At 40.2% G+C, this 26811-nt stretch overlaps 1 protein-coding gene across 5 annotated transcripts in view; it reads left to right on the forward strand.

Annotated features, from left to right (window-relative positions):
* Positions 1-24429, forward strand: part of FLT3 (fms related receptor tyrosine kinase 3) — a 51270-nt gene extending 26841 nt beyond the window's left edge. For 3 of the 5 annotated variants that reach the window (XM_071553377.1, XM_071553356.1, XM_071553366.1), the window contains exons 6-24: positions 1007-1143; positions 1730-1869; positions 1951-2104; positions 6168-6333; positions 10206-10312; positions 11519-11630; positions 13084-13262; positions 14649-14761; positions 14853-14985; positions 15075-15179; positions 16764-16874; positions 17895-18048; positions 18424-18554; positions 18927-19051; positions 19398-19520; positions 20145-20256; positions 20340-20439; positions 21773-21878; positions 22867-24429. In XM_071553377.1, coding sequence (XP_071409478.1) covers positions 1007-1143; positions 1730-1869; positions 1951-2104; positions 6168-6333; positions 10206-10312; positions 11519-11630; positions 13084-13262; positions 14649-14761; positions 14853-14985; positions 15075-15179; positions 16764-16874; positions 17895-18048; positions 18424-18554; positions 18927-19051; positions 19398-19520; positions 20145-20256; positions 20340-20439; positions 21773-21878; positions 22867-23001 — 2443 coding nt within the window. In that variant the 3' untranslated portion in view covers positions 23002-24429. Of the gene's footprint in view, positions 1-1006; positions 1144-1729; positions 1870-1950; positions 2105-6167; positions 6334-10205; positions 10313-11518; positions 11631-13083; positions 13263-14648; positions 14762-14852; positions 14986-15074; positions 15180-16763; positions 16875-17894; positions 18049-18423; positions 18555-18926; positions 19052-19397; positions 19521-20144; positions 20257-20339; positions 20440-20864; positions 21185-21772; positions 21879-22866 lie in introns of those variants that run through there. The other 2 variants (XR_011697675.1, XM_071553391.1) reach the window with 2 other exon arrangements.
* Positions 24430-26811: the final 2382 nt, after the last annotated feature.

The raw sequence follows: 26811 nt of genomic DNA on the forward strand, positions 1-26811 counted from the left end.
TAGCACACGGCATGGTGTCCTCTGCAAACTTGCTAAGGGTACACCTGATCACACTGTCTATGTCATTGATGAAGCTATTAGTGCTGATTCCAATACACAGCCCAGAAAGACACTGCTTGTCACTGATGTCCGAATGGACACCAAGACATTGCCCCCTGCTCTGTGGATGTGACCATCTAACCCAATTCACCAAACAGTCCACCCAAATCTGTATTTCTCCAGTTTAGAGAGAAGAATGTTGTGGGGGACTGTGTCAAAGACTTTACAGAAATCCAGATAGACGGCACCTGTTGCCATTCCCTCATCCACTGATACTGCCACTCCATCATAGAAAGCCAATAGGTTGGTCAGGCAGGGCTTGCCCTTGGTGAAGCCGCGCTGTTTCAAAACACCTCCCCAACCTCCATATGACTTAGCATAGCTTCTAGAGCATCTGTTCCATGATCTTCCCAGGCTGGCAGGTTCCCACAGTCTTCCTTTCTGCCCTTTTTTAAAAAGGATGCAATTTTTCCCTTTTTCCTGTCACTGTGGGCTTCACCTGGAGGATTAGAGCTGGGAAGATGTTACAATGGATCATAATTTTGTGAGCTAAAGAATTTTTCCCATTCTATTAATATATAAAATTTATTATATTAGAAGTGGGAATAATGCCTTTCTGTACAGTGTGGAAGTTTGGGACCTAGGTCTCACAATAGCTATTGGATTTGCAGCAGCTCCCACCATCAGGAATTCAGTGATTTCACTCCTGTCTGGATTTAATTGCATCATTACATTGCCTCTCTATGAGCCAGTCTGAGCACATTCAGATTGTTCAGCCCACATTTCTGACTAGGCCGTGGAATTTTTATTTTCTTATCTTCACCTTTCCTAGTTCCTTTTTATTCAACTATTTAAGATCCAGTTTTCCCACTATTGTTTGCATATTCTCATGGCTTGGAGATTTATCAGATTTATTTGCTTGAGGTTAACCAAATGAGTCAATGAATAATTGTTCTTGTAATTGTAGTTGCCCTGATAAAATGCATGAAGAAACTGGAGAAATAGATGGCATACAGATGGTGCAACATGAATTATTTCAAACTTACATATGGTGCTGTGCAGTTAATGTGCTGGGCAGAGAATGTACCAGCCTCTTTACCATAGGTAACTTCCCTCTAAGATTTACTTCCATATGAGCTTATTTCTGACACTGAAGTTAGTTGTACTACTGAGTGCGGTTTCTGGACTAAGCTACTTGTTTGTAATCACTGGAACAAATCTAACCATGAATATGATTGCTCTGTCAAGGTTTAAACCTAGTTCTAATAGCTCTTTGTGGTCTCCGTAAAAACCTTCTTGCCTTTCTTCATTTGCTATACACCTACCGACTTTTGTTCATGCTTTTAGAACTGTGTTGCATAGAAAAGCTCTTTAAAGTGTTCTCAAATATATACATTTATAAATAATTATTAATTAATATGTCCTTTCAGCTTTGTGTGCCTGTGTCTTTTTTTAAATAAACCTGACCTGAGTTAAGCTATGTACTTACCTGTGCCCTATAGATATCTTGTGAATTAGGACAAAATCTGGTTTGAGACATCTAAATCCGTCTAATTTACTAATTTCATAATTATTGTAATTATCATTGCAATGTAATAATGAATATCTATAGATCATTAGCAGAAAAAAATTTCATCTAACTGAACATTTTTTCAGGCAGTGTTTCAGTGGCTATGTTTTGATTTTGTAGATTTAAATGAAAGACAAGAGGCACCCTTACCTGAACTACTAATTAAGGTCGGGGAACCCTTGCTGATCAGATGCAGAGCTGTTCATCATAATTATAAATTTGGAATAAAATTATTTTCTGAAAACAGGGAAGTTGATCAGGTAAGAAGACAAGGCATATTTTAAAATAGGTAGTATTGGGCAGGATCAACTGATTAAAATGGAATCTCTGTTGAAAACCAGGATCACCAGTTCGGAGGATTAGACTATCAATCAGACTACTCAGCAATTCGGATCCAGTATGCATTTACTTCAGCGGCAGGAAGAAGTGACAGTGGACAGTATACCTGTTCTTCTACCGCTCATCCGAATCAAACTGCTTTGGTTACAGTTTTAGGTAATTCCAGTCCCTGGCATTATTTTGTCCCTCAGTTGGTTGTTTTGCTTTGTTTTCCATGGGGCAGCTCTTTGCTGGCCGGTATGTGGTATATGTTTATAGTTCCCTTGTTAAGGAAAAAGTCTGTTTGCACTTACTGGCAGGCACGGAGAGCCAAGAGATTAATCTGAACTGAGTCATTCTGGTACCTGAATACAATCAACCTTTTTTTAATTTAGCTTTTCAAATAATTCCCATTAAAATACAATGCTTTTAGAAGTGAATTGAAATGGCACTTGTTAGAGATCCAGTCTATATGATTGCTTCAGTGGGATCTATAGAAACAAGGCTGCGATTCATCTCATGTTGCTGTAGGTCATGTGCAGCCATTGTGCTGCAAAGCCATAGTGGGTTTTTGTGGGAACACAAAGCTATAGGGTCCCCAGGGGCTATGCCTTGGGCTTTCTGGGCAGAAGGGAGTTGTATAGTTGGGGACCCCTTCTCTGTGTCACCAACGGCAGCTTGAGCTGACAAAGAATATAAAAAGTACAAGATCTGCTCTGTGTGTTCAGCTGTTAACAGTCTGCGTGTTGGTTTGGTCAGTCTGGTATGACCTCTGACTGGTTTCAACCAAGGCGAGACAGAAATATCCTGCTGTGACTCCAGCATGGGTTTTTAAAAAGCCATATCTCAGTCTCCTCCTCACCACTATGTCTCCCCTACTCATGTATAGCACTTCCACCCTACCTTTTCTGCACTTTTGGGGCTGGGGATGTAAGACAGGCATTCTCGTGGCCTCTGCTCTGCTGTTTTTGATGGTCCCTTCAGGAGACCATTGCTCAAAAAGGTAGATACAGAATCTGTGCCAGGCCTGAACTGGTCCAACAGGAAGGAATTAAATATTTGGAAGGTTCTTGGTCGTTGGTTTTCCCACTCAAAATTCAGAACAAATGAGAAATGGCCATTTCTTCTTACAGCTAGGGAGTGACTGACAAGTAGCCACTTGAGTTTGCTATTTTTTTATGGGAAAGAATTTTAGCTCCAAAACATATGTAACTGGTAGCAGAAAAGAAATTAAAACTTTTATGTTAATGGAGAATGTAAGCCTTGAGAGATGATGACTACTGAGTGCTGACAGAGATGGCAAGATGCTGTGCAAAAGTGCTAATGCAGCTGTGATGCATCTGAAGGAAAACCTGAAATGAGAGAGACAACTACTCCAGTGTTATCTGTTGTTCTGAGTGTCTCCTGCTTTTCAGGCTTTCTGAAGCACTTACCGTATATTTGGCCTTAGATGTGGTTGCTCTCAGACTTTACAATACCTAGGCAAGGAATGGTAGGAAGTGAGAACAGTTACCCAGTCTCTTCAGAAATTACTTTCCCAGTGTGATATCCTCTTTTCAGATTCTGCTAACCACTGAGCAGGAAGTTCTCCCAACATTTACAGTAACTGAGCACGATACCTGGTCATTTTTATTACACACATATTCTTAGTAAACAGGAACATAGGAGTGAGGGGTTACTGTAAAGGTAGGGCAAGATCCTCCTCTTTATCAATAGTGGTGCATAGGTCAGAAATAGTGGCTTCTTACATCTATAAACTATCAGGCGTGAATATGTGTGACAGTCACAGGAAATATTTGTGTCACTATCCCTGAAAGGCTGTATTGCTAAATAGGGTATTTTTTTTCACCACAATACACCAGCTTACACTGATTGACTGTACCCTCCTTAATGTCCCTTATGCCAACAAAAATTCTGAGGATCCATTGTCTTTTCTGAAGAAAAACAATCTATTTTTTTACTTACAAGGTGGATTAAAGTAGGTAATGTCATAGCCAGCTAACAGCTGTGCTTCTCTCTCCAAGGTTCTACAGAGACATCCTGTGCTGATCCACCCCAGCCTTTAGCCTAATGTGTTAATGACAACCACAGCTGGTGTGAATTTGTGCTGAAATGCCAGGTTCGATTTCAGCAGTGATATAGATAAAGATTTCGTTCAGTTGCCCATGTCTGTATCCCACTTTTAAAACATTACTGTGCATGGATCAGGACCTATAGCTACACTGGGAATCATCATGACATAACCAAGAGAAAACTGATTTGGCTGGCATGTACTGCATTGCCTGGGGAGCCTGACTAGCATAGCTAGATGGATGGGTGCTCTACTAGTCTCTAATAATGCCTTGCAGACAGACAGCTTTGGTCTGCTCTTTGCTGATTGATATTTCACCAACTTATCCCATCTTGTGAGACTGATCAGGTCAGGGAGGGTGGTTAGGCCACCTTAAAGCACAACACAGATCACACCAATGACTGCAGCTGCAAGGCTCTTTGTTTCTGTATTTCTTATGCTCAGTTTCCACCAGTTTATAGCACTACACAATCTTGTTTCAAGAATATACAAGCTATTTTACAATGTGTTACGTTTAAAGCAACAAATAAATATGATAAACACAGAGCCTTATTCAGTCTCATAAGTTTCATCTTACCTCTGTGTCATTACTAAATGTAAATAACCAGAAATACACACTCCAACCCACCAAAAATTATTAATCAAGCAATAATATTCTATCTTCTTTCCCCTTCAAGAAAGAAATTACTTTTTTTTTTTCTGAGTTGTTTTCCAAAGAAATGGCATGCACTGTTCCCAGGTTCTTGTATGCACTTTGGAGAAAGCTTTTACTCTTGGCTGATTGTGTTGTTAACAGTACACTCAGAGATGATATTCTGCCTGGAAGGATGAAGACCAAAAGGTGAAAGTCCAATTTTTAAAAACAATAAGTCCATAGTATCCAAAATTAGAAGAGCCATGAAAGGAATTGCTTTTGTTTTAAAACACTGACATTTTTGTGGTTTATATGGGAGTTTCCAGATAGTATTTTTCAAACCAGTAAACTGAGACAGTGATAAAACATGCCAAGCAGAATAGAAGTTTATAACCAGAAGAAAAACACTCAAAAGGAAAATCCAGTCTAGCAATAATTTTACAGTGCAGTTTTTCACCATGTGGCTTATTAAACACCACCACAAGTTTCTCAGAGGTTGAAGAGTCTAATTCCTTGGAGATACCCAAACTCATCTGGACATCACTCTGAGCAACCTCATCTACTTGGACCAGCACTGAGCAGGAGTTGGACTAAGCATCTCTTCCAATGTTTATGATCCTGTGATTTTCACAGAGCTGATGCTAGCCCCACTGACACCTTTAGGACAGCCTCCTCCCACATGTCTGTTCTTTAGTCTCTTCCAGTAGGATTTATTTCAAGTCATGAGATATCTATCCTCAGCAATGAATTTGGTTCCTTCAACAGTCAATATCAAGAAAGAGATTATTTCAAGAAGCAGTTCAGTACATCTTTGTTATCTTTTATTTTAGGGTGAGTTACATCTGGATATGCCTGTTTCGTTCCACTGAGTTTATTAGAGGTTCAAACAAGTAGTTTAGATGGATCACAGAAATTCAGATATCTCCATTAGGTGAAACAAATCCCACACTAGCAGGTCAACTACCAGCAACACATGTTTCAAGGACATATTCAAAACACTCTCCCATGTTGCTGTCATCTTTCATGAAATATGTCTAATTTAGATGGAGAAATAAAGAAGCAACTACAAGACTCATTTACAAAATCTTCAGCTCATTTCAGGGAAGAACTACTATCAGCACCTGATTATGCTGGTGGTGCCACCTGGTTTTTCTTCCCTATAGGCAGAAAGCCAGAAGTTGCAGCTGTTAACACCTGGAATACACACCTAACTTAAATCAAATAAATAATAACATTGGTGGCCCTGTGACTCTGTAGGGAGGATTGAGGAGAAACATCGAAGCATTTTGGATGTGTTCTGGTCTGACCTAATACAGAACTGCAGCAGACTCAAATCATTTGCCAGCAACTGAACACAGTGACAACATTTCAATATTGTTTTGAAACATTATCTTATTTTGATTAACATGATGTCTTTTGTGATGCAACATGGTGCTTTTTTTAGCTTGTGATAACCTTAATGAAAAAATATACAGATATCAAAATTTCTTCAATAATCAGTCCAGCCTTTCTAATATCTCTTTTTTTTCCTCCAGAAAAGGGATTTATAAATGTAACTGACTCAAAAGAAGATTTTGAAATTGGTGAAGAAGAGTTTTGCTTTGAAGTTAACTTTACAGCATATCCACCAGTTAGATGCATGTGGCTATTTTCAAAAAAAACATTTCCATGTAGACAAAGTTATAGTGTGGATGGACACAGGTACTTGAGTATTTTTGTAATAATTTAATATAATAATGTTTCTTCTTTATATCTCATTTGGGCTGTTTACTGTCCATGTTTTGTACTCCTCTTTGTCTTTTCAAAATGTGGACGGGCCACATGATGAAACCATAACAAAAGGCACTTAAACATAATTTTGGCTTTCAACAACAGTTCATATATATAACTCATAGAATCAATTTATTCTCTGTTTATGATAAACCCTTTGGTAATCTATGCATCTAGCAACCTTTTAGTTTATATGCATTTTATCCTTCCCTTTCTCTCTAATGTAATTTCTGTTTCAGATCTGCTGCAGTTTTTGCACTGGATCACAAGTTCTGCGTGTTCCTCTTTTGTCATCCTGTTCTTGATGATCTTCCCAGTGTCCTTCAAACAGCTCAGATCAAGTCCAGGGTCCTGTAGTTCCCAGGCCTCTGTTAGATCTGTTTGACTGTGCCTGTACCACAGAAACATACCGTTCTGCTCATTACCCAGGTCATGTATTCTTCTGCTGCTGCAGCAAAACATGTTTTGAATAAACCTGTTAGTTATCTACCTTTTCTGTTATTTCCTACAATGAACTTCTGGCATGAATCCTGTTTAAGGTTAATGTTTTCTCCATTCCTTATGCTTTATAATTTCTTGATAACATTATCTAATTTCCTTCAGAGTGGTCCCATGGCTTTGAAGGTAACAGTTCTTATTCACCTCAATGAGAGTAAAGCCAAGCTGCTTTTTTCAAGTTTTGACTTTAAAACTGGGCAGGACCTGGGCAGGAGCTAATGTGGCTGCACTGATTTCTTCTCATATTCTTAAAACCTCTCTTATGATTTGCATAAAGCAGTTTTATAACCTGGATTACACTTTCATTATTTCTTTCTGTAATATTATGGTGCCTTTGATTCTATCCACTAGCTTGTCAAGTCATTTTTGCAACAGACTGGCCTTTTCATCTGCATCAGATGGTGTATTGGAGTCAGACCTCAGTGAGGTTCAAAGACAGCTCAGTTCAGATTAGCAAACTGTCATCTCCTGGCAATGGCCACAGGAACTCTGTCCCTGCTGATAAAGTGGGGGCCATCAGCAAACTTTGATAGCGTTGCGTGGGTGTTGGTGAATAATCTGCAATGCCTGACATGGGCTCAGCAGATCTGTGCGGATCGTCGTGAGCATTTGCTCATCCTTGTCCAATAGGTACCTCCCTCTAGCTGATAACACTGAGCTGATTTGCTTTGCAGCTGATAAGGACCTCTCCTTACTGCAGGAGTCAGTTTTGCTTGGATGATTGAGAACTGGTGTAAATTCAATCCAGATAAGATGAAGGTGCTACGTGGTGTGCCAACAACAATAATATTGAGAACTCTTGAAATAGTTTAGGCAACCCTCATTAATCAGAAAGGTGCAACTGCTGGTGGCTTGAGATTTATGAGTCACTTCAGATAGCCTTTGCAGCAGGGAAGCAGCAGTTGCTGAGTGCTGATCACCACCTGCCGGACAGGGGAAAGTCCAGCCTGTGTCCCTGGAGCTGTGTATCCTGGACTGGCTCAGCCACAGCCATGGCCACAGCCACAGCCACCAAGCATTGCTGGGGCATGGCCTGGCAGTTTCTACAAAGAAATAACTCAGCCACCCGTCTGACAGTGGATAAACATTTTTTTAATGTTCATTTTGGGTAGTTATACCTTGCATTTATTTATCATTCTATTTATTTTATGGGAAAAATATAATTGAGGGAAAAATACTTGAATTTGGTGATTATTTCATCTGACAAGTACATTCTTCTATACAAACATCTTCCACAGGTATTCAGTTTTGGTTGAATACAAGCATTAGACAGACAGGTCTCACCTGAGGAAAAAAATAGGGGTAGATATTTCATTCAGTTTGAAGTCCCCAGAAGCAGCAAGGGGTAAAGACATCAGGAGATTCTGCCTGCAAGCTGTAGCACTGCAGATTTCAATGTGATTTTAAAGCAGAAAGTATCTTAAAACCACACCAAAAAGGTCATCACATATCTAAACATATTGCAAGTCTCACTTTGCATATTTAGTTGATTTCTGTGTAATTCTGTCTCCCAACACTTCTACTTTGTTCCTTTCATATCCTTTTTCATTTCCCGATTTTTATTTCTGCCATTCTCATATCAAATTGTTCCTTCTGGTTATAGATCATATTAAATTTTATTAATTAACTCTGTTCTTTTCTTTATCTTTTCATTTCAAAATCCAGAGATGCATCTCTCCAAATACACCCTTATGTGTTTTCACACAGTCCTCCAGAGTTTCCATTTTCTACTTGCTTTTGTTGTCTCTCTGTTTCAGCAGACTGTTGGTTTTCACTTCCCTCCTAAGAGCAAATAAGTTTTCATAAACACAATGACCTCTGTTAAATGTATAATATTTAGCTCATATTTTCATGTATCTAAGATATTGTTTTAAATTTTTATCTTATTATTTCCTTAGGGTACAGCCTTCCAAAAACAATGAATTATTTTTGGCTTGGGTTTTGGAAGGTTTTTTCTTGTCTTCAGTATCCATTTTGAGGCAGCTTAAAACAGTTCTGATTTTTGAGGCAGCTTAAAACAGTCCATGAGTTCAAGAACATCTTTAAGGTCATTTCAGATGAAGAAATTAAAAATGTAACTATATGAAAGTGTTGCCTTAGTCAGAAGGCAAAAATGCCAGTGGTTTCAATGCAAGTTCTCCTGGTTTAGAATTTCAATGCGATGCTTAGTTTCTTTGTATGTATCTGGCTTTATGAAAAATACCCTGATCTTAGTTCTCTAAATTTCAATCTCATTACTGCTTTCTCTTCCTTTGCAAATTGTTTGTGGAGACTGCCTTTCTTTTTTCTTCTTTGCTTCAAAATCACTGATGTGCCTGCTTGTCTTTACCACTAAAACAGAGTTGTGTACCCTTGAGCTGTCAGACAAAACATCTATCCCCAAAATGTGAGCAACTAAACCTAAGAGAGATTTTCCTAGGTTATGCTTCTAATGTTGATGAACTGCATTATCTGCCATTCAAATCTGACAATTGTCCTGACAACAATAACCTTATCAAAAGCACAGAAATAGGATAACATCTCTATAAGATGGCATATTCCCTCCTCCCTGCCTCATCCCATGTCCCATAAACCAGTGACAACAAGACAGTCATGCATGAATCTTGGAGCGTCTCCAGTTCTCAGTTGTTAACTTCTGCCCAGGGACTTGCTAGAGCTCTCCCTAACCACTTCCATTGTCACAAGCTGTCTTTTGCATGTTTGGGTCTTGTTTTTCTGCCATCCACTGGGTCAAGGCCATAAGGATTAGTAGAAGGCTGGTCTTCCTCTTGCAGAATTATCTTGATGGTTGGTGCTTCTTCTCATTGACAATGAACTTACGATGATGACCTCATTCCTGAGTTTCCATGAGATCTTTCCATTTGGAGAGGTTTATCTCTTACAATCCTCCCAGTCATTGTTGTTCCTTAAAACTATTTATCATATCAGCCAGAAACTTCCATCAAAGTTCTTTGGAGAGCAAAGAGTTTGATCCTTTGCTGGTCTTAGCATCTGCGCCAGGATGTGTTACATACCTTGTCTTCCAATGGATTGGTAACAAAATCACAGCTTGACAGTCTACATGCCCTCCAGGAACTGTGAGAAAAAATGCAGAATGAAAACAATTCTGTAGGAAAAAAATATCCTCCCACTAAGAGAGTTACATTCTGGGATTTATGTTCTCTAAGCAAAAATAATTTCCTCTATTGTCTTCATTAGAAGATGCTGAATTGTTTCAAACAAATATATGAGTCTTGACTACATTTAAAAATCTTTTTCCAGATTATCTTTGGTTATTTTCCCTTTTTTTTTCCTTTGGTCCACAGCATTTCATCAAAGTTCTGCAACCATCAGCACCAGTCTGGGATATACATATTTTATGCTGAAAATGATGATATGGTTGTGACAAAAAAATTCACTCTCTACGTGAGAAGTAAGTGAGAAAACTATCCCTGTGAAGATTTGGCAAAGTCTGGGATTTTGTCGCTTATATAAATGGAGCTATTTTGTTGGGGTTTGTTGGTATTCTCAATTTCATTTACATAGATTTATTGTTAAAAGTGGAGGATCACAAGGCAAAAATATGATTCTCTTCACACTGTACTCCACTACTGAAATCCAGGCACAGGGTCAGAATAAGACACCAGATGCTTGTGGGTTGTGTTTCTTCTCTTGGTCAGGAATGGAGAACTGAGAAAGGAGGAGAAAGTTATTAATTTTTTTAATTGCCTTTACCATAAACAGAATATGATAAATTATTCAGATAGAAAATTAATGTTGCTTAAGAAAATGGCAGTCTTAGGAGATCAATAAAATACAGTGACTGTATTCTAACTCTACAGGGCCGGAATGTATGCGACTGCTGTAGAAACCACAGTGAGAGGAATCCTTATTTCTATTAGGAGCTGGCTTTCTATGGCATGCAATTTTCTTCCTAATGTAATTTTTGAGTTAGTGTAGTTACACATCTTTGGTGTTTGTTCCTTTAATGTCATTTATATACACAGCTTTAGTGTGTAACATATATGTTTGGGCTGCAGTGCCTTGTACACCCCTGCCCACGATCCACACACATGCATAATCTTGACTGATGCTCTCAGCTATCTTGGTTCTGCAACATGACTGCAGCATCTCTCCTTTACTCCAGGTCTGGGAGCATTATTTATGATATGTTATTTACACAGAGATCTTCTGTGCACATTTTGTATAAGCTGGATCCCCAGAAGGAGTGTCAGGGCAGCCCTAGGACCAACTGCTTGCTCCAAGACAGAAAAGCAGAAGTAAAGAATTCTAATTTTGGCTCTCCCATTGTTTTGGTTTGGCTGTGCCCGTAGAGAGAAGTGGCTGCTCCGCTTGCCTTGCCCACACTACCATCCATAGAATTGAGGGAGGCGGAGGACTGCGGGCTGCACCCAACCCTCATAGTGACATGCGGGTGGGTTATTTTGAAAACACAGAAGCAGACCTTGGTCTCAGCAGATATAGCACAAAAATGTACTGAAGATTGTTGCTTGAAATCTGTCACTGACAGAAATTGTCTTACAGAATCATAGAACTGATTAGATTGGAAAAGGCCTTAAGTCCAACCATTAAACTAGCACTAAAGCATGTCCTTAAGTCTTATGTTATCTTGTTGCAGGAAAACCTGAAATAACGATGCAGTTGTTGTTCAAGCAGATCTCCTGCACTGCTGAAAGTTATCCTGCCTCATCCTGGGTTTGGAGGAATTGTCTTGAACTGAATTCATCCAAGTAAATAATTTTCTCTATATTTATTCAATGTAAAGATTAACTGAGCTATCTTTGGTTAAATGAAGACTGACCTGTAACAAACTAAATCTAAAATGCACCCTCAACTCTTTGGTGGCCCACTTCAGGGGAACCAAACTAGAGAAAGATTTTAATTTTTTATTGCCATCAAAGGAGGTCAATAGAGATGTGTTTCTCAGGCTCTTTACTCCAAAACAAACCCCACTGGGTTTATATGAACAGTTAGGTAGCTATATAGTTAAATCTAAGCTTTCCTCTTAGCCTATCAAAGTTATAGAGATTCAGGGAATGTGGTGGTTAATACAGACTTGATTAACTGGTAAAGCTTTGGTTAAAACAGTTGTTATGGTGACCTGTTACCAAAGCCAGTGAAGTCAGTGAGAGTATTTCCAGTAAAGTTAGTGAGAGTGTTTCCATTTCCTGTATTTATTTAGGGCAACGAGTCAGCCCCTAAAATTTCAAAAGATGCTGAAAGAACTTTGAGGTGTTTTATAAATTCTGCAACTTTTATTTTAGGTTTACCAAAAACTAATAATCCCATGATGCAGAAACTATCAAACTATCCTTTATAAGATTGTGCATAAAACACACACACACACAGTTTTCTTATCCATACCTCTGAAAAGGTTTCCTAATATCAATTTGTTTGTGCAGAAATGGAAGAGGAAAGAAAACATCCAGCTAGTGAGTTTAAAATACTCCTTAAATCATCTTTCTGAAGAGAAAATGCTGTGACATTTCTTTTCTTGAAAACTTCCACATGTAGAACATACTGCTATGTATGGAGCTGAATAAATTTTATTTATTTACTTTTCCCCTCATTAATTTATATGGACAGTATTTCAGGCAGTAAGCTGATGAATTATAGAAAAGCTAAAATTCAAAATTATCTCTGTGTGAACTTCCTTTCCCTTGTGTATAACATTCCATCTTTCTACATATCAGGTCTTAAATAAGTCATTAATAAAGAGTGAATGCTCTCCATCTTCAGTGAGAGAAACTTTGTGGTTGAAGTCACATACCTTCAGGGAAAGGAATTTAGAATTTTTACTGTGGGTTCGTTTTGCATTTATGGTTTCAGTAGCAGCTCATTTGGAATGGGAATAGATGAAATATAGGGGGGTTGTGTCAGTTATGAAATTGATGGAGGTCTCAAAGATGAGGAGGGGCAAGTATCCTGCCAAGGCGGTGGTGGAAAGTGGAAGTGAGCCCCCTGTAGGAGGTAGGAAGTCCAGTGCACTCCCTGCTGACCCTGTCATGTCCATCCCCAAAAATGAGACTGGTCTGATGTCTCACTCTATCACTGGCAAAACCCAAGCCCCCTCCCGTCTCCTTTTCCAAGACAAACATGGACATGTTTTGAAAATTTCCACCTTCTGCCCTGGAAAATGTCACTGTGAACCAAATATCAAAACTGGCCTGCTTTATTTTTCAGCTGTACAGAAGAAATCACAGAGGGGATTCACAACTTCTTGCCAGAGAGGAGATCCCTGGGGTCATGGATTTCAAGCAGCATTTTGGATGTAAAGGAGACAGCAACAACCTTCTCAGTGGAGTGCTGTGCTAACAATTCTGCAGGTTTAGCCTGTGAAAAGAGTTTCATTAATCTGTCAGGTACCATAGGCCAGTGTTTTAGCACAGGTTTTCTCAATTAAGTCTGTAATGGTAGAATTTATGATATTTTTTTGCTCACTAAATAGCTGACCATGCCGTGGCATTACAGGTATAACACAAGCTCTGCGTGTATACAGCATCAGAAATATTATGGGTGAATGGGGAGCATAATTCTCTTTTCTCCAGTCCCAAAACAGGGCCTTCCTTATCAAAATAGCTAGAAACGTCACACAAATAGGAAGTGCAGGATGGAGCCATTGCAATGTTGAGGTCTGATTTTTTTATTTCTCATTTGTAGTCCCTACGTGAAATCTGGATGCATCAGCTTTGGGAAGAGCTAAAGTCACTTTAGTAAATGGTGGCAGGTGCTAGCTCTTGTTCCTTTCCTGGAGGTCAGTGTATTCCTGCTAGAAATGCCCATGGGAGCTCTCCTCACCCCATGGAGGTCATTGTGCTCCTAAGTAAGACCATGACTGAGCCAACAGACCCACTCAAGGCTCTATCCCTGTCTGGGAAGCAGGAGTACTGGGCAAGAGGCCTTCTTAAGCTGAAAACAGGAAACTAGCAAAAGGTTAAGCCCTAGTTTGGAAACTGCTGTGCAATCTCTCTTCTTGTCAATATGATTATTTGCACTTTATACTTGTAATACCATATATATTCTACAGAGCAAAGATTTCAGTTACAGGGAACATGCTGTGGTACCTAGGAGGTGTTTTGAAACACCCAGATAGTTGCAGTAAAGGGATTTCCCTTGTCATGGATGAACAAGCTCTTTGGTGCTTTTAACTACAGCTGGCTGAAGCTGTGACCACTATCAGAGTTCAGGCATTCATGTGGAAATTACAATAGAAACTAACCTTAATACTCGTGCACTTAGAAACAACAAGGATATGAAGGTAGGCCCTATGTAACACTCACCTACCAACCAGCATCTTACACTAGTACCTTGACTTTTTAAGAGAGTTCCTGGCTGAGCAGCAGGTTGTGTACAGTCCACCTGCTGATAACTGGTACTTTGGTACCTAACATACATGGGTGAGAGAAGGCACAGGGAGAGAGGAGGAAGATGCAAGAAAATGAATTGTTTATTCTTGTTTATGCTCACAAAGTTCAAATCATGGATCACACCAACACTTAGATTTATTAATGGCTGCACCTTTTTCTTTTTTTTTTTTTAATGAAAACAGATGTCAGAATTACCCAGCACTTAATTCCTCCTGCCCAACTTGCTTTACATATGGCTCTGTCTCATTCCCCATGCAGAGAAAGCTCAGGTGTGGGAGGGCTACAAACTGCTGGCACTGACCAAGCCACCACAAGTTCTCCTTCCATTTTCAGCTGTACACTAAAACTGATTGAGTGGATAGTAATATGTGTCTCTTAAAGTTGCAGAAGCTGTTTCTTCTCACCTGGACAATGGTGCATTCTATGTCTCCACTGGATTTTTTCTCCTATTGATTGCTTTTTTGTTTGTATTCATATTTCTTAAATACAAAAAGGTAAAAGCAAACATAAATACCTGTCCCTTCTTTTGTTCCTACCAGGCTGTTTCTTTAAAACTTACTCCACTGTATGTTTTTTCTTCCAAAGCAATTGAGATATGAAAGCCAGTTGCAAATGATACAGATGATAAGGCCATCAGATAATGAGTACATCTACATTGACTTCAGAGAATTTGAATATGATCTAAAATGGGAATTTCCCAGGGAAAATCTGGAATTTGGTGAGCAGTCCGTAAGACAAACCCCAATACTGGAGTAGTAGCCTGTACTGTGCCAGCAGCAAATAATAATGGCATTTTGTGTCTTGTAGGACAGGTCCTTGGTTCTGGGGCTTTTGGAAAAGTGGTGAATGCGACAGCTTATGGAATTAGCGATGCAGGAGATTCAGTCCAGGTTGCAGTGAAAATGCTAAAAGGTAGGGTAAATTCTGGTGCCTTTCACACCTCTGATGTGTTCTAGTGACTCCAAAACAGAAGCAGTGTTGGAAATCCCCTTGTATACAAACTTTCAGCAGTTACATCTCACAAATACTTGGCTTCAAAATCCTTTCAAACTGCTTTCAAAATCCTGTTTCAGTCTGGAAAGGTATTGCTGAAGTGCCTTCAACCTGAAGCATGTTACTTTTTGTCCAACTCACCAGAGAAAGTCTGTGTTGTGTGGGGAAGTATGGAGCTACTCTGCTCTAAAGAGGAGAAATGTAAATTCCTAGTGCAGATTAGCCATCTGGTTATATTGGTTCCTCTATGAACTTTGGTGTAAGGTCCCTTTTATTTGTAGTGCTGTGCAGCTATGGAACACCCTTCACCTTGCTGTGTCTGAGCTTAGCCTGTTTCCAAAACTTCCAGCACAGTTTCCTGTAGTCTTTTTTTGATGGCACAAAGCAATTTCTTTCCATCCTTCCGTGTGAGTCAGGTTGCTTAAACCTCAAATACTCCTTGGTGGTATGCTCTGGCCTCTCTCTAAACTGTCTTGACTCCTCATAAAAGCAGAGTCCATGAGCAGTCCTCTCTGGCAGCAGGTATGATAAAAATCATTTAGGTTGGAAAAAATCTCCAAGATCATTGAGTCCAACTGTTATCCCAACACTGCCAAGTCCACCACTAAACATGTTCTTTGGTGACACCATTACATGTCTTTTAAATACCTCTGGGGATGGTGACTCCACTGCTTCCCTGGGCAGCCTGTCCCAATGCTTGACAACCCTTTCAATGAAGAAATTTTTCTGCATATCCAATGTAATCCTCCCCTGGCACAAATTGAGGTAATTTCCTCTCATCCTCTGACCTGTTACTTGGGAGAAGAAAACAATATTTACCTCACCCACCTCCGGATACAGATGGGGATGATCTTTATATTGACACCAGCACCCTGCCCATCTAGATTCCCATAGTGCCCCTTACTGCCAGCACTGCCATGCAGCTCTTCATCCCCTCTTTGCACATATGCATCAATTTTACACTTCCTTGGTCTACTCCTCTGTGGTTGTCTTTGTGGAAGCTCAACTTGACCATTTTTGTTACATACCCAATTCACTGAGATCAGAAGGACCAAGTGCTTACTGAAAAGCAAGACTAAAGCTATTAGTGAAACAGAAGGTGGCCTTGTTAGCTACTGGATTACAACTGTTTGCATGCCATATGGCTGCCAAGATATTTTTTCTCTTAGCATTTCTCTGCAACAGGATTGACAGCCATTTTTTCTGTACTTATGAACACTTTAATACACTGCTGTCATTCCTTGTCAGCCCAAGAATGACAAATGTTGACATTTTAGGATGACTTTCCCAAGCCTTCAAGTGATCCATAGTCACACACAAATTTAGTTTCCACCTTTCACTAAATCTTTTTACATTGTAGAAAGATTCTTTTTAGGATGTTCCCAAATGTACTGTCAGTCCAATGAATTTGAAATTAAGATTTGCATGTTATAAAGCATCACAACCATTTAGATTTTTATTTCTTTGCTGGGAATTTCCAAGTCTGTGTTATTACTTTTACAGAAAAACCTGATGCTTCAGAAGAAGATGCCCTAATGTCTGAGCTGAAAATGATGACTCACATTGGAAGCCATGAAAATATTGTGAACTTACTAGGAGCTTGTACTGTGTCAGGTAACTTGCAATTGTGGGAAGGTACCAATTGAAACCTCCAGACTAATGAGGACTCCTAAACAGAAATGTCAAAAACTTGATTGTTGAAAGCAGTATTAAAGATATCCAAGTCATTTGGAAAGATGTAATGGTGTAGGCAGGAGAGCTTCAGGGAAGACCTGCTTTAATCTAGCAGGGTTGAACAGAAACAGTTCCAGCCTTATCCAAGTCCCATTTTGAGAAGCATTTACATGGTTCTCAAGACTTTCCCATCCATCCTCTGAGAGACTTTACAAGCCTTTTCCAGTGTGCCCTACCTTGCTTGGCTAGGGCCTTCTGACAGAAACATCCACAAATTCACAGCTGGTTTTTCTGAGCCAGAAATAGTGATGCCAGTGTAAGGCTTTGCAGGATGATGTGTGACTACTCTGAGCTCCTGCTGGTTTGTCATGACTTTTCTCCAAACCTCCCTAGGTCAGGACTTGGATGTATTTTTCCTTCCTTGAGAAAGTGGCCTGATCAGTGTTCTGCTGAGACACATCCCTTTGCAAGGTCTATGCCTTCTATAGGCCCTCTCAGCAAGCACATGTGGGTTTCAGGTGGCCTTCATGGGAAAAAAGGATATTTCCAGAACATGAAGGTAGCACAGATAAATGGAAGTAGTAGGTCAAAGGATACACATTCACACCATCCGGAAAATTATCAGGGGTCATTTTCTACTTGAATCACGTGTGGTTTAGACAGTATGTTGGATCTTTATTGTCTGTTCTGTCCGACCTGGAAGGACCTTTGAGTTTCTATAGGGATTTTTGATGCACTTTGAGAGATACACCATAAGGAAGAATTCACTACACAGACTTTCCAAAGGAACATTACAGTTAGTAAATATTACCTGCTCATCAGTATGGCTTATCTACATGGGAACATGTTTGTGGTGTTTTAATACAGGTTAGTCCTGAGAGAAGATGAGACAAGCATTAGGGCTTCAGTGGTTAGGGTGCTATAAATAACAGCAGGCATTGACATTTCCAACTATTTCAGGACCAATCTACTTGATATTTGAATACTGTTGCTATGGTGACCTTCTGAACTACTTAAGGAGCAAGAGAGAAAAGTTTCACTGGACACTGACAGATATTTTTAAACAGCACAACTTCAGCTTTTACCACAATATCAATTTGGACCAAAATTCCAGGTAAAGCATTTAGCAACAGTTTAATACTTTTTAAAACTACACAGCTTTTTAAACTGCATTCTCAGCTGTGCTGTAAATTAGTGAAATTATTGAATTCTTGAGAATGTGCCTTCACATACTATAATAAAGAGCCTTGGGAGGAACTCAGATTTGATTCTCCTTATGATGTTCTTCGCACTGGACTGCATATTACAAGCAATTTATTGTTTCTCTTTACAGCTTGGAGAAGGCTCATGCCTGTGCATGTTTGTGCCCAGTTTTTCAATAGCAATAGCTGATCATAACTGATCATGTTTTTAACTGTGAAACAGTTTATGTGTAGAAGGTTGTGTGATACACTGTGTGTAACCTTTGAAAATATGTTGCTGACACCAGGATGGGGACTACCCTGAAGTACAGTGTGAATACAACCCTATGCAGAGAGGATGAATTTGAAATCACACAAAGAAGTCAAAAGATAAATGTGACACCTGAATCAAATGGGATTGTGCTGTTTTCTGAGGAAGGTAAGAGGTTAATTGATTTTGTCTTTAGTAATTCTGTTATTATTGTATTTATTGTATGATTAATCTAACTAGACCAGATTCTGTGACAAAAGATGCCTCTCTCTATCATATGTCTCTTCAGTCCTGGTAGGAATTTTGCTGGAGATGTATTCAAAAACATTTAAGATCAGAGACTTATGTTTCTGGTCATGTTATACATAGTATTTGAGCATGAAAATACTCTATTTTGTGTCTGAGCAAAGGATAAAAATTAAGGATGCTCTTTGTGATGTTCTTGGTGGGAGCACACAAAAATTCTTATAAAAGTCAGTGGAGTTAATCAGAGAGTGAGGAAGCCCATGGAAAACTCATACTTTTGGTTATTTATTACAGATAAAATTAAAGATGCAAGCACACAGATGGAAGAAGAAGAGGATTTTAATGTGCTCACCTTTGAAGACCTTCTTTGCTTTTCTTATCAAGTTGCCAAAGGAATGGAATTTCTTGAGTCCAAATGGGTATAGTGAAGGGTAGCAATTTTTTTAGATGGAAAACGCAGTAAAATAATACTGGTTTATAAAAGGCAGGTTGAAGAACAGAGCCACTCAGTGGCAAGCTTGAACTATATCTCCTTCCCTACCCTAACAGCAAAGATTGTATTGCAGTTTTAGACTCCACCCTGAGTAAGAAGCATCTGCACTGAACACTTGTGCCTGCTCTGATGCTGTCCCCTTGCCGTGATCAGCCAGGCAGCCCATTCACAAAAGTGTTGAGGTGGAAGGAGGTAGCAACTCAGAGGGCAGGGAGTTGTCTTCCTTTGATACCAAATGCTGCAGGATGTTAACCCTTACTTTTCCTTCTAAGTGCATTCACAGAGACCTTGCTGCTCGGAATATACTAGTGACCCATGGAAAAGTGGTGAAAATATGTGACTTTGGTCTTGCCAGAGATGTAATGAATGACTCCAACTACATCGTCAGAGGCAATGTAAGTGCATGGATGCTCTCTGGTTTTCATGCCACTGTAAGAATTATAAGCAACCAAGAAAGTGAAGTTTTTAATTTTTTAATTCCTTGTTGGCTTTGTAGATATCTGTACACACAGTTCAGAAATCTCACTTTTTCCTGCCTTTGTCAAGTGCAAATTCTTAGCTTATAATTAAATTAATCAAGCTAGTACTGTAAATGGGGTTACACTCATGTTCTTTCCAAAGCACACTGAAATCCAGTGATAGAAGCACTGGGAGTCATTTACTTTTACAGACAATAATATGTAGGACAAGAGCATATACATAGGGGCTATGCCAGGTCCTCTGGCTGTATCAAGAAGTACAGTGTGGACATCTCCATCTGAGCGACTCACTCTGGAAGTCAGGAAGGTGGCTTTTCCAGGACTGAGCTCATCTCTCCTTACATAGTCATCCAAAATGGATAAGATAAATTGACTCCTTGGAAGTGTCTATTTCTCCCTATAATGGGAATTTCAAAGGACTGATAAGAGAGATACAACTCTTCACATGGCAAACATACTCAAGCAGCGAGGACTACAGAGAATCATCTAGAAAGCCTGTGTCACAGCATGACCTGGCCTCCTTTCCCCCTGTCTGTACAGGCTCGTTTACCAGTTAAATGGATGGCTCCTGAAAGCTTGTTTGAGAGGACATACACAATGAAGAGTGATGTCTGGTCGTATGGAATATTACTGTGGGAAATATTCTCTTTGGGTATGTTTTGTAATTGAACAAAAGAGCTGTGTTTGGTTTTGGCAGCTTCTGAATTAACATATATTCTCCAATAATTTCCGCAGGTGTAAATCCCTACCCTGGTATTCAGGTTGATACAAATTTCTACAAATTAATACAAAATGGATTTAAAATGGACCAACCATATTATGCTACAAAAGAAATGTAAGTACATTTCCTGACTGATGCGTAGTATGGGAATCTATATTTACTAGGTCACTGAATGACCTTGTATTTATTGTCCACTGTATCTTACTCAAAATAAGTTGCAAAACTTGAAATCTTCCTCTAACTCTGAAAAAGCCTGCCTGATCCTTCAGGTTTTGTTATAAAGCAGAAGTGATCAACAGTGAAGGTTATGTGTGTTTGAAAGGACTAATTTATTATATTTAATTGTGCCTTCCTTTCCCAGGGAACTTCTCAGGTCTGTTCTCAGACCACAGATTTGTTTTTCCTTTATTTTTCTTTTTCTTTTTTCTTTTTTTTTTTATTTCCCTTCCCTGTATTTTTCCCCCAAAATGTGTATTGACTGAATATTTGGTGGAGCTTTTTCTATTCTTTTTAATTGAGCTTTACCACATTTGTTTCAGTTCCAGGTGTCTAGGTATCCTGTTAGATAAAAGCCCTGCTAAGGAGGAGTTGTGGGGAACTATTTCTGTGCTCTCACTACATGATTTTCAGCCTATGCCTCTGTGCCTGGGTGGGCTCTGCCGTGAGATGGACCCCAGGGGACAAGAGAAGAGAAGATGATGGGGAGCTATGAGACCTGGAACATGGAGGAAAGGGAAGGACTTTGAGTTGTCTGAGGCCTTCTGGCAGATGTTTCATAGATGGTCTAGGGACTCAGTGCCTTGCTATGACACTGTATGGCTCTTATCCTCTCCATGGAAAGACTGTAGTGGCACTAAAGGTACATATGAATAATCTGAAATAATCACCCATGAAAGATTGCTGTGGGGCTTATAAATATCAGGGACCTTCTTGTCCTAGTAACTTTGGAAGGGACTTTGGTGGAGAGGTGCTGCACAGGCACTTAATGAAACTGCAAATCTCTAAGGGGGTGTTTACATTTCAGAAATACTTTTGTTATGTCAAATCGCATGAAAAGACTTGCTGTGAAAATTGCTTGCAGGAACACAGTCCACAAGGAACAGGTTTAGCCCTAGACACATAGAGAAATTGTCTTCCCACCACTTTCAGTATGGAAGCTGAAAAACATGGTTAGCAGGCCAGTATGTGCCAGCCAGGATGAAATCCTGACCCCAGTTCTATGAGGAGGAATTTACTATGGACTCTTGTACAACCTTTTTCTCCATTTCACCCTTCATCCTTATCTTTCTGTGTCTTTTCCTTTGATGCTACCGAGTAGTTCTGGCCTCTTTCTCTAAAATCATTCTGATGCACCACAATTCCCATCCAGATTCTGCAATTCCATGTAGTCATTTATAGATAGTCCAAGAGCTAACAAGTTTTCTGTACCCCCTCTTTTCTTCTGCAGCTATTGCATGATGCAGTCCTGTTGGGCCCTTGACTGTAGAAAAAGACCCTCTTTTTCTCGCCTGGTTTCCTCTCTTGCCTATCAGCTGGCTGAGGCAGAAGGAGCAGTAAGTAAACACAGAAATATGAACAATGTGAACAATGTTTGAATTTGGTTTAGGAGGGTTTTTTATGTAGCTCTGTGGAGGACAATGAGATGAGGAATAGTCTTCTGCTTTCTAATGAAGCACAACTGTGTTATGAATACACTGCTCATGGATCCATGTAAGACTCTGGGGCATTTTTTCTGCCATCAGAAGACTTTCCTGATGAGGAGTTTCTTCCCCCCGCTGCCTGTTCTGGGACTTTGGAAAGCTGAAAACTCTCAGCCTGTGCTGTGGGAATGTGCTTCCCCTGTGCAGGAGCTAGTTGGTTTTGATGATGCTGATAGCTGCTATGGGAGGGGAGCTGAACCTCGGCCACCTGCCAGGGATCTCACAGTGGGGTCACCATAGGTGTGCGTTACCACATCCTCACAGACAGAGGGATGTATGTCATTCTCAAAGGTCAAAATAATAAACAGGATCTGAGGAAGCCCTGTTCCATCCATACCAGATGGTTATTTCTTCCTCAGGGTGGATAAGCACTTTCTTTCCAAGTTACTGATTCCTACCTGGGTATCCACCCTGGGCTAGACACACTATCTTCCAGTGCAGTGTCCTTAAGAACCTTTTGGGATGTGAGGAGCTATGAATGACTCTTGCCTTTGCAGCATTGAGTCTCTCCAAAGGCTGTTATCCTGGCAGAAGCTGCCACTTGTAGAGGCAAATTAGTAAACAACTTCAAAGCACTACACCTAGTGAAAAAATCTTCCTTTACAGTCCAGTGCCATCCCTCAACCCAGCTCTTTTTGGCTGGATAAGATTCACCTCACTTAGTCAGTAGTCTGGACTCCCTTTGGAGTCAGTGGGAAGTAAACAGGCAGATATGAGTGCGATTATCTCTCAGGAGGTGGACTACACCTAACAAGTACCTGCTTCATGAGGAGAAGAGCAGGCTTCCAAGTACAGTAGGTAATACTAGAAGATAACATTTATTTCCTCTTCCTCATTCTAGGTTTACCAGAACATGAAGCAGAATGCTGCTACACACCATTGTAGCATTGAAACTAAACCATGTGTAAGCAGGGATGAGAAATCTCTGCTGTTCCCAATTATGCTCCAGCATGAAGACGTTCATGTTGAAAAATGATCTGGGTTGTGGATTTGATTATTTTCATAAGCTCTCTGTAAGATAAGTGTTTTATATCAGCTCTAAAAAAAAGATATTGTCACCAAACTCTGCACTGTTGCATTGCTTGTGGTCCAGTCCATACTCATGTGACTTTGAGAAGGAAGGATAATTCTTTTCTTTTAACTAAGCAAATACACCTATAGCAAGACAGGTATTTTTGCTGGCTCTCTACAACCTGTTTTCCTGGTGCTGTGTAAATAGTGTCTAATCAATGTATTGAATTCATACAGTTCTTGCTACATGAAAAGGAAAACAAGAAAATCCACAGGGTTTTTTAGTCAATGTTTACAAGCATTGACTTTGCAGCTAAAGAGAGCTGGTTTGATTTCCAGAAGTGCTATTCACAACTTCATCTCCAGATGTCACTGAGTGTTGGGAAAAAAGGACCATTGGCATAGCCAACTTTAAATGCCCAAATTTTAGAGTTTCTCCAGTTTTGTTTTTAAAAGAAACTCTTAATTTGATTGTGTATAACTGTCTTATCCTTTACATCTCAATCACTGTGAAGTAGCTGGTGGGTGTCCAGTTCAGGTGAGTTCGTTTTATCAAGTTTTAGGTACTTGAGTGGCCTCTAGTCATCCAGATTACATTCTGCAACTACTGGTGAGACCTAGGCACTTACAGTGAGTGATTCCTTTGTACCTAAAATAAAAATCTAAAATAAGCAGGAGGATTGATATTTGGAGATAAACTTCCACCTTCTAGATCTGGAAAATCCAGGTGGTAATCTCTGGCTAGAAGTTTCATTTCAACTGAATTACAATTGATTCCATTCTTGGGGCTTTGTGTGTTTTAATATCAAATTAAAAATGTTTAATTTTTAATAAATTATCTTCTGTAGCAATTTGGGAGTGTAATATCATCACTTAACTCCCAATTCCCAGAAGTCATCCTAGTTGTATGAACCCTGCTGCTCTAGAATGAAAGTATGGCTTTTTAACTTTCTTGCAGACTCCCAGGACAATAACCAGAGGCTTGATGTGTTTTCAGTATAGTTAAAAAGACAGATATTTTCATTATGAGGTTCAGAAATTTGTAAATGCAGCTTCCATCATGACTAATGGGATACATTTGTCTACATCACAATGAATCAAGATGAAAATGTATTCATTAATAGTTTTCCTCTCATATTTTACAAGGTGCTAAGTTCAGTTAAGATTTTTCAGTGGCACATGTTATAAATTAATAACTGTTTGGATAGAATATGCTATAAATTAAGCTGCTCCTTACTAACATTGTCTGAAAATAATGTTGTAATACAGTGATTATTATTTGTATCTTCTTGTTGATATTGTTAATGATTAACAAGGAATCACCAATTTTTAAATCGGATTTAAACTGCTGAAGGGTAATTTGCAAATATTTACATATAAATAAAACTTTAACATTGCATTTTCTGGGAAATGGATATTATTTTTAACATACTCATAGAAGTTTCAAAGTGTTCATCAACAAGATGTCACTGCTCAGCACTGTTAACACATAGCCTACACCAGCTAGAAAGAGGGAGTTGAGTGTCTTTTTGCAGACTGTTTTCAGCCTTCAGAGGTAGAGGAACTTAATGCTGAACTGGTCATATCCAAGCCTAGATGGCCCTGGAAGCTAAGCAGATGTGAACTCGACTCATGGGAGAGCACATGGGAATCCCATGTGCTTTAAAACATGCCAGGGAGTTGTGTGAAATGTTTTTCCATGAGAATTAAACAGAAATGGACAGGGGTCATCTGGCCCCATCATGACTACTGAGCTGAGACTTGGGAGTATAAAGACAAACAGAGAACCTCGGAGCTAACACAACTTCTCATGATGCACACATGAAAAGCAGGTCAGGCAACACAACACTTTGTAAGAAAGTGCAATCATGAGAAAAATCCCCCTGTAAGGGCTGAACATGTGGAGAGTTGTGCATCTGCTTCTCCAAAGAGTAGAGAGAGATGGAACCTCAATACTTGCAGGAGGTATTGAGTGTCTTCTAGGAGCACATTTCATTTCCAGGATGCTTCCAACGCAACTTAGCAAAGTGGTGGTCCATTTCTGGGGCTTGTGCAGAGCTACAGACTGTGCTGTTTGAGAAGCAGTTTCACGATTCTTAAAGGAAAATGTTCACGTTTCTCTCATTAGCATCCAGACCCCTAATCTGTGTCTCCAGGAGCAGGTTGTCTGGAGAAAGGGATGAAGAGATGTAGTGAATGGAGAGAGTTAAGACTGTTTGAAGACCTCCAGCAGAGATGTCTTTAGTCTAAGCTGGATGCATTAAGTTAGGCAGAGACTGACAAAGACTCAGTAATCATTAATCCAGGAAGAAGAGGAGCAGAAGCAATTGAGGTCAACTGAAGGTACCTGGAAGTTGAGGGACATTCACACCTAGCGGTAGCAGAAATAACAAAGATATTTGACAACCCAAACTGAAAACCAGGAAGGCGTTGAGGAATCTGCCCTAATTTTCTTTCCCTTCTACCTGCAAGAGCACACCTCGGAGCCGGCAGCCCGTTCCCGAGGAGGCCTCCCCGCGGGATGCCGCGGGACAGCCCGGAGACACAGCCGCAGCCGGCACTAGGTGGAGCTCCGCGACCGCGGCTGCCGGGCAGACCGTGTCGGAGCGGGCGGCGGACGGGGGACGAGGAGCTGGACTGGCGCTCAGCAGAAGGGCCTGGCACAGCTGCGATGTCGGGACCAGAGCTACATGAGACCCGGCGAGCAGGGCCGGGAATAGGCGTGTCGGTCAAAAGGAATCCATAGCCAAAACTTCGTAGCACTGACGGGACAAGCCCAGTTCCAGGGCAAACCACTCAGCCCCCACCCTCAGTGCTTTTTCCCGAACAACCATGCCAGTGTGTCACAAGAAGCAGCAGGGACAAGAAAAATAAGAGACCCTTCTTTGTCTGGATCAAAAGAAACTGGAGGTACTTCTCCAACACGTTCCACTCTTGGGTTTGGGATACTTGGGATGAGCTCTGTGAGGTCCCTCTGGGAGAAGTTGGGGCTAACCATGTGTTGAACCAGAAGAGGAGAGCTAGAAGTGACCCTGTCATGCGTGCTAGCAGTGGCTTTCAGTCCACATGTTCACGGAGAGAACTGTGAAAGGCAATGAAGAAATTCAGGGTCACAGTGGCCACAGAGGTATTTGCAGAGAGATTATTTTTAAGAGGCAACATATCTACTGGAAATTATTTTGGAATAAAAGTTAAAGATCTGGATATCTGGATTAGGGAAGGAGCTGAAGACACCAAATCTCAGTCCCCTACTCCCTGACACTGAACTAGATCAAATACTCAGTGTCTCAGGGCTCACTCTTCCCAGCCAAATGCAGTGCAGCACCAATGAGTTGTCACCTCCTTCTCTTCCCCATCAGTGGCTAATCAATTAGACTATGCAAAGTAAAACAGCTTAAAAAAAAAAAAAGACCCATCCAGATTTGAGGAGGCCACTAATCACTTCAGAAAGAGCAGGGGCCTGAGCCCAGCTCTTTCTCATCCTTGGTGAGCATCCCAGTACTGTGGAGAGGCAGGGAAGGAGTTCCATCCAGGCAGGCTGTCTGAGACCTGGCTGTATTCATGCTTTCTGACATGCTTACCTGTGATGACATAAACAGTGGGGCTACTCATGTCAGGGTTTGTGCCTTACAGTTCACCAACACATTAAAATTTAGGTGTTTCAGGCTGTGCTGTAAAACTGGTAGAGCAACACTAAGTGTAAGTGGCATGGGGTACAGTGTGGTTCAGATCTCAGCTGAGAAGGAATTTTGAAGATCTGTATTGTGGAGAGAGG

Source organism: Pithys albifrons, chromosome 1 (assembly GCF_047495875.1).
Source record: "Pithys albifrons albifrons isolate INPA30051 chromosome 1, PitAlb_v1, whole genome shotgun sequence".
NCBI lineage: Eukaryota > Metazoa > Chordata > Aves > Passeriformes > Thamnophilidae > Pithys > Pithys albifrons.